At 57.0% G+C, this 7,662-nt stretch overlaps 1 protein-coding gene across 1 annotated transcript; it reads right to left on the bottom strand.

Moving 5' to 3' along the window:
• Positions 1–4,337: 4,337 nt before the first annotated feature.
• On the bottom strand, positions 4,338–6,880 carry DLX2 (distal-less homeobox 2). Its single transcript, XM_004674540.1, has 3 exons — positions 6,128–6,880; positions 5,424–5,608; positions 4,338–4,914 (listed from the first exon to the last, which is right to left on the bottom strand). Exons 1-3 carry the CDS (start codon positions 6,519–6,521, stop codon positions 4,510–4,512), a joined length of 984 nt encoding a protein of 327 aa, XP_004674597.1. The 5' UTR covers positions 6,522–6,880; the 3' UTR covers positions 4,338–4,509.
• Positions 6,881–7,662: the final 782 nt, after the last annotated feature.

Genomic DNA, 7,662 nt, shown 5'->3' with positions numbered 1-7,662 from the left:
GAATTAATCTGTAGCTTCATTTTCAAAGAGGTCTCTGACCCTAAATAGGTCTAAACCGCTGGTGGTCGCTGTTCCTTGTTGGAAAAGAAGCGGGCTTGTGACTTTTGAGCGGGTGCTTGGACGGGGTGGGGAGGAACGAGAGGTTCGGAGTGGAAGAGTTATTCATGTATTTTAGTATCAATGAGGACGACTAGTTTTGAAAGACATGGAGACTTTCTGCTTCCCAACTTTTTCTCCTTCGGGAAGTCTTGTAACAGGGGTTATTGAATCGATTCTTCATTCCACTCTTTACCCCTTTGCCCCTCTTTTCCATAATTGTTTGTAAACAAAGCTTCAGTCTTCCCGCGGTCTCTAAGTCGCTACCAAACCTGATACTTCCCCCAAAACTCGCCCCACCGGTCAAGGAAATCCTTAAACAGGACGGATATTCACAATTTTCAAAAGTAATCCTGAAAGAAGGCCAAGGGGAAGCCTGCTAAACGGTCCCACATTGCCGCGGCGCTGATTAGCAAGGGATGCGTTCCCTTTTCTTCCCCGCCCTCCCAGGCCGCGGAGTGGGCTGCGGGAATTCGGGGCAGCGGACTGGGGGTGTCTGTGAGAGTCCACGCCTCGGCCGGGTACTGGGGGCGGGGCGGCCCGCTGCGGCCCGCTCGCTGGGGGGAGGAGCGGGGGAGGGAGAGATGGAAGAAGGGTACTCCGGAGTGCAGGGCTTTCCGGATCTGGCCTTGGAACTTTTTGCCTACGATCAGCTGGAGCTTGGAGCATCACTGCTAGCGCTTGGAGCGGAGAAGGCCGAGCACCCCTCACTCTTTGGCTTCCCTCCTGTCATATCCTGTGTCTGGCCTGATATTTCACGCGAGCAAATGGAAGGGGATTCCAATGAAGATTTATGTGTGTTCCGAGCGCGACTGGTTTCCCAGTGTAGAAAACTGAGAGATCGCTGCTTCCCATTTTCATTTTTCATTCGCGCCTTGGGGAGAACAGTGGGAGGGGGTTGGGGGGAGAATGTCTGCGCAGAGGCCGGTTGATCACAGGGTTCGGCATCTCCGGGAAGGCCAGGAGACTGTGAGAAAGGCTTGCCAGTGCGTCGCCCCCGGCAGGGCTGGAGCCGGCCCCCGCCTCCCTCAGCCCAGTTCTGTATTTCTCCTCGCTCACCCCTCCGCCTCCCCGCCCCCTCACTTCTTGGACCCGGGCGAATTCTCCTTATTCCTTCTCTTTGCTCTTCTCCTCTGCGGAAACACCCCCTTCCTCTGGCCCGTGTACCCTTCTGCCCTCTACATCGCCGGTCTCCCGGGGAAAGGCGCGCCGAGGCCGGGCCCGACCCAGCCGCCGCCCGGTGCCAGGTTCGGTGACTCCGGAAAGTCTGTGGGGCCGAGGCCCACCCCGGAGCTGGGGCCGCCCGCCCTCCCGGCTCCCATGCTCGCTCATGCCAAGGCCTGTTGCGTGATTTCAACTTGGGCTGACATTCCCTGCCCGGGGCGCTCCGGCGTAGGCCTCTTAATCATCTCGTCTGCTGCAGATCCTCGACACCAGCCAATTTACTGCCCCGTCTCTCCTCGCTGGTTTCAGGAGGGGGAGGGGAATGTGAGCAAAGGAGGGGAGGACAGTCAACCGCAGAAGGAAGACTGGCACCAGCTACTGGCACTCAAAGAAAACCACGGAATTTGGAAGGGGGGAAGGAATGGGAGCCTGCTAAGCAATGGCTGCTTAGGGAAGACAGAATCGTGGGTGTCAAAGGGTTCCAACTCAGCACTCCCAGACTGGGACAATGCAAACATTTAAATGGACCCTGGATTGTGTAGACTCTGCCTTTCCCAGACACCCTGCTCCCTGGACCATGCTCTATTGTAAACCAGACCTGCAGCAGCCTCCAAAACAATCTATCCAGGAAAGTCAGAATTCTCGGGATGATGCCACTGAGTCTAGAAAATCACCTACACCCTGTGTCCTTTTTTCCCCCTCCTGCAGAAGTGAGTTAAAAACACACAGCAAAGAAAGCTCTAATAACCATATTATAGGAGAAGAGGCCTGAATTTGATAGTTAGGACTCTGGTTTGCCCCAACCACTTCTCAGGAAAGAATGGCTGAGATATTTCTCCCAAACAGGAGTTCTTCCAACCCAAGAATGCTGCTTTTCCACACAAAGTGAAGTTGGCAAGGCCTCTGGGTAACTTTGGGCCTTGTAAATAGCAGGCAAAAGTAACACCTCCCTTTTTCTGGGGGGGGGGGATACACCATATCCCAGGCACAGTGTTACATCAGTGTCTCATTAAACACTCACAAGTCTAAGATAGCTGTTACAATTTTTCTTGTATCTGAAAACTACTGCACAGACAAGTTAAGCGGAGGGCCCAAAGCCACACAGCCAGCGATGGACCAGAAAACTTCCAACGTAGGTCCCTGTGCTTTCAAAGGAAGAGAATTTTTAGTTCAGGGCTGTATTACCCACTTACTTGTGGTCTTTCCATGGAATGTCAGAAAGTGGGGTCACTTTCAAACCTAAAAGCCAGTTGGGTGGGACGCAAAGTGCAAAGCAAAGCTAAATGTCGACCTTTGCCCTTGCAGTATATGAGGTGAAAGGCTATCGCTCTGGCAGCAATGGGCATCAATCTGCGTGTGCATGTGTACCTGCATAAATGTATGAATTTGCATATCAGTGTGTATGAATTTGTTTCGTGTGCCAGTGTTAGAGGGACTCAATATAAGTGTGACTGTTAGAATGCATCACCGTGTGAATGCTTGAAAGCATGAGTGTGTGAGTGTGATAGTATAGTTGTGATTGTGAGAGTCACAGTGTCTGGTTGTGTGTGTGCTAGCCTTGTGACATCCCCATATACCAGGATTGCCCTGCATTCCTGAGCAGCCAACCTTATCTCCCGAGGGTACCAGGCGATTCACAGAGTGCTTGTCTCAACCAGCCCCCAAGGGCTTCGAGGCAAACAGAGGGGAAGGTCCAATGTAGGAGTCTGACCCGTGCTGAGGCAGCGCTCAGACACAGACAGCAGCGGGTCTGCAGCCGCGGCAACGATGCACTGCCTGACCCGCCGCGAGGGAGCGGAGGCGGCTGAGACAGCCTAGGCGCGGGCCGTGGCCCGGACGGCGCCGGAGGGATCGGGCTGGCGGAGGCTGCAGCCGCCGGGCGTTGAGTGACTCATCGCTCAGCGAGCTGGCGAACCCCACGAGGGACTAGGGTGGGGGCCGAGCGTGAACCGACGACGCAGAGTGAGCCCGCGTTTGTGTGACTGCACCTCGGGGTACTCACTGCCTTTGGAAGATGTAAATGTCACTCTCGGCTAGCCAGGTTCGGCTAACCAGGTTCTACGCCAGGGCAGCGGCTCCAGCTCCCCCGGAGACACCAATGAAAGAGCGCACACATCCAATGAAAACAATAATTTATTTAAATAATCTTTTCATATTGTAAAATCAACATTAAGAGCATGTTGTTTTCATAATAAATAACCCCAAAATACCTTTTAAGAACAAAGACTTTAGGATAAGATAAAACAAATCCAAATCAGTAGCTTAGTTTAACTGAGAACATTTTTCAAAGGAAAAATAAAACGGAGAGTTTGCTGAGGTCACTGCCAAACCGCAGTTTTCACAAGTGGGGGTTTACAAAAAATGTCTGAAAAGATGAGTATTTTATACAAATAAGTCAGTGGGAAAATCTGCACAGACACCTTTATTTACAAACTCTATGTCGAAGTCCAGGCTAATAATCCTGAATAGGTTTTAAAAAAGATAATTTAAGCACATTTTTGCAGTGTTCACATATTAAAAAATCATTTTTCCCAACATCAAAATGAGGTCATCCGCAAAGGCACCTAAACTTTTAAAAAAATAAAAATAAAAAAACTCCACTGGTGATGGATGAGGAGAGCGCTAAGGGAGCGTTTCTGGGGGAGGGATAGGGGCGCCAGGGGCTGGAGACAGCAGGGCAGAAAAAAAAAGCGGCGGGCCGCCCGGGTCAAGGGGGTGTGGGGGGAGGGCGGGCAGGCAGGACCCCGGAGGTCAGGAACCCTAGCGGACTGGAGCGGAGCCCGGGGGCGGGCGAGGAGAAAGGAGCCTCTGAGCGCCCGGGAGGCCTCGCGGGCGGGGGAGGCGGTCTCCTCCCGGACTCGGCGAGCGGCCCGGGGCTAGGAAGGCGCCGGACGTCTTCGCCAGGAGGGAGGGGAGAGGCGGGGCGGGGAGGCAAGTCTGAGCAACACGCCCCGAGCGAGCGAGGCCAGGCCGTGGCACTGGTCGGAAATGCGGCCTTGGAGGGTGGCCTCGGGCACGACGCCCGCTCGGCCGCTCGCCGAGGAGCCGGTGGAGCGAGAAGACGCTCCCAGTTCCCGCCGCTCGGTGGACGCGGCGGGAGCCGGGCCTGGGGTCCGCCATGCTGGCCGCCGCCTCCCGGCGGGGTGGGAGGCGTGAGCCGACCGGCCCAAGGTACCCTCTGGCTCTGGGGGCCTGCATGGAGCAGAACTGGTCTCTGCTCTCTCAGTCTCTGGCGCCGGCTCTCCGGGGTTAGAAAATCGTCCCGGCGCTCACCGGGGCTCCCCCGCTGCCGTGGTGGTGGTGGTGGTGGTGGTGCGGCTGCGGGGTCTGCGTCGGGTGCAGCAGCGGCGCGGCGGCCTGCAGGTGCGAGGCGGAGCCGGAGGCCTGGTGATACCAGGGGTAGTTGCCCAGGAAGGCCGAGGCCGCGCTGCTGGGGCTGGAGCCAGAGCTGCCCGCGCCGCTGCCGCCGCTGCCCGGGCCGCCTCCCCCCCCCATGCGCGGCGGCGCGCCGAAGTCCCAGGAAGCAGGCGCCGACACCGGCGGCGACGCGCAAGGTGGCGAGGCACTGGCCCCTGGGTGTTGCTCGGAGGGGATCTCACCGCTTTTCCACATCTTCTTGAACTTGGACCGGCGGTTCTGGAACCAGATTTTAACCTTTGTGGAAAAAAACCTAAGCGTTAGCCGAAGGACCTCGGAATGGGGCAGGGGCGGGGAGCGAGCGTAAAAGACTGCGGGCAAGAGGCGGGCACTGAGCACCCGGGGCTGGTAAGTAGGTCACGTGCCTGGGCCTTAGAGGCTCTGAGGGTTCCCGCTCCGAGGGCAAGTAATCTCAAAAAGCCTGAGGCTGCAGGTGCGAGTGCCCAGGTGACAGTGAGAGGGGGCCAGGCGGGCTCACCATTTTACCCGCTTAATCAGAAGCGCGCGAAAAGACAACGTGGTACGGATTTCTGCCCATCCCGGTTCTTCCCTCCCCTCACGAAGCGGCAGTTCCTGGGATACTTCAGCTTCAGGCCTAGGTATTTAGGCCGCCCAAGGCACGGGCCTCATCCTTAAAATTACCTTTGAAATGCTTTAAGCATGTTGTCCTGAACCCGCCTGCTTCCAAGCCAGCACCCGCCCCCCCCCCCACCTTCCCTCCTGCCACCCAGACTGCGAGCCCTCACCTGAGTCTGGGTGAGGCCCAGAGATGCCGCCAACTCGGCTCTTTCGGGCAGTGCCAGATACTGAGTCTTTTGGAAACGCCGCTGAAGAGCCGCCAGCTGAAAACTGGAGTAGATGGTGCGGGGCTTTCGGACTTTCTTTGGCTTTCCGTTCACTATTCGGATTTCAGGCTCCAGGTCCTCTTTCTCTGCAATGAAACGGAACCGTGAGCATCACGCAACCCAGGCGGGGGCGGGGGCGTGGGGGCAAAAGTTCCCGCCGGCTACCGGGAGGATCGGGTGGAACTTTTGGCCTGAACCCGGAGGCGGGTGTCTGGAGACTGCAGCGCCGAGGCCCATCTTCACTCCCATGGACCCGCGCCGCACCGGACTCCAGAGCTGCACGGTCCAGGTAAGGGGAAGAAAGGCGAATACCGTAGAGAAGCAGGTGCCAAAGAAATGGGCTTAGCATGAGGTCTGCACCTTTTGCCCACCAGTTCGGAGACCACCCGGTTCACCTGCTGAGCCCCTGAGGAGTACCCGATGATCCTCCGTAGATTGGAGGATTGAGCAGGGTGCAGGGTGCAGGGTGCAGGGCGCGGGGCGGGCGGGGAGTAGGTAGCTTGCAAGGCCAAGACTCCGAACAGGTCTCCGCCCCAAACATTGTTATCCCACCCATCGTGGTAACTAGACCGACTTGGCACGCCGGATGCCAGCGTTGTGCATACCAGGTTCGTTGTTGGCCGGGGACGAACTTGTTCCGTAGGGCGCATAGGAGGTGTAGGCGGTGGTGTAGCCCAGATCGTAGCCGCTCTTGGAAGAATAGGGGACGTTGTTGAGGCCGCTGGCGTGGTACTGGTAGGAACCCATGTGAGCGTAGGGTGAGCCCCCACCGCCGCCGCCGCCCGCCGGGTGCTGCTGGTTGGTGTAGTAGCTGCTGTCGGTAGCTGTGGACACCGGGAGGGTGGGCGATTCCTGGGGCTTGTGGAGGTTGCTGCCGTTGCTGCCACCGGAGCCAGCGCCGCCGCCGCTCGGGGGCTGCTGGTGCTGGTGGTAAGTGCTGGAGGCCGTGATCTGGGTCGAGTGCATATCAGCCACTAGACTGTCAAAGACTCCAGTCATCCTGGCCCGGGACGGTAAAGAGCAGGGGTGGCGGGCGCAAGGGGGAAGCGAGGCGCCTCCTCCGTCTCTCCCAGTCCCCTCCAGCAGCCAATGTAATTACGGGGGGCGGGGGGGGGGAGGAAAACAAGAAATGTGGCAACGGTCTAGGCAACTCCTCCTCCGGGGGAGGCGATCACCGTGCACTGCTCGGGACAGCTGCCGTCGGCCGCATCCTCTCTCCGCCTCTCAGCCTGCTCCACTCCCTACCCACCGCGGACTCGGGCGGGGGCGTGCAGTGGAGGGGGCAGGGTGGCGGGGCCGGGCCGGGGCGCCGAGAGGCGGGAGCAGGTGAGCGGCCCGGAGCGGCTTTACGATTGTCTGCTGGGCGGGCTCCTGCGGGGTGGGTATTTAACACTTGTCACGTGAGCACAGGCGACGTCACCTAGCAACAGCCAATCGGAAGGGCCGGGCCACCGGGCTACTCGCGCCCTGGAACCCCCGGCCGCCCGGCGGAGTCACCGGGCTGGCACTGCAGCGGCGGCTGTCGCTGGTGCAGACACTCGATGCTGAATGTGACCACGAGGCAAGGGACAGAGGGATGGTGTGGGTGAGAGTGGGGTGGTCGGCGACAAGTACTGAAGGCTTGAAGACCTAGACTGGCATTTCTCTTCAGAGGAAAAAGAAATGGGGTCCTTCATTCCATTCTGTGTACAAGTGCCAACCAACTCCAATGATTCGTACCTTCACCTCCGAAATCAGCTTTGGAACATTAATCAAAATAAAGCGGTACCGAGAGCCAGGCCAAAGCCAACTCTTCTTCGAAGTGTTTGGCACTGTCTCTCGACAGCCAGCCGGCACTAGATATGGTCAATTGATTTAAATTATCCATAAACCACGTGTAATGATGCTTCCTAACCAACCCACAGGGGTATTAGTACAATTAACTGGATAACATTTAAACGATTTGCCCTTGTTAATTGAAAAGCTATATAAAAGCCAAGATATTGATAGTAATACAAAGGTATTGATAATAATACATTTTCTTGAGACGCTAAGAACTGAGTAATTAGGTATATTTGATGGCTAACTGACGCGAAAGTGATTCCAGGGATTTCTTAGAATGGAAAGCTAGACCAGACTGACTATAAGACCTTCGAAGTAC

This window comes from Condylura cristata, unplaced genomic scaffold (genome assembly GCF_000260355.1).
Source record: "Condylura cristata isolate star-nosed mole 26May11 unplaced genomic scaffold, ConCri1.0 scaffold00002, whole genome shotgun sequence".
Lineage (NCBI taxonomy): Eukaryota > Metazoa > Chordata > Mammalia > Eulipotyphla > Talpidae > Condylura > Condylura cristata.
This window is presented reverse-complemented; position numbering and strand designations above follow the sequence as displayed.

Bases quoted from the DNA above. Each gene is read 5' to 3' on its own strand.
- DLX2 (XM_004674540.1), bottom strand. From the start codon at position 6,521: ATGACTGGAGTCTTTGACAGTCTAGTGGCTGATATGCACTCGACCCAG. The intron at 5,609-6,127 runs GTATGCACAACG...GTTTCATTGCAG, and splicing joins CCCGGCCAACAACGAACCTG to AGAAAGAGGACCTGGAGCCT. The intron at 4,915-5,423 runs GTGAGGGCTCGC...TTTTCCACAAAG, and splicing joins TGGGCCTCACCCAGACTCAG to GTTAAAATCTGGTTCCAGAA.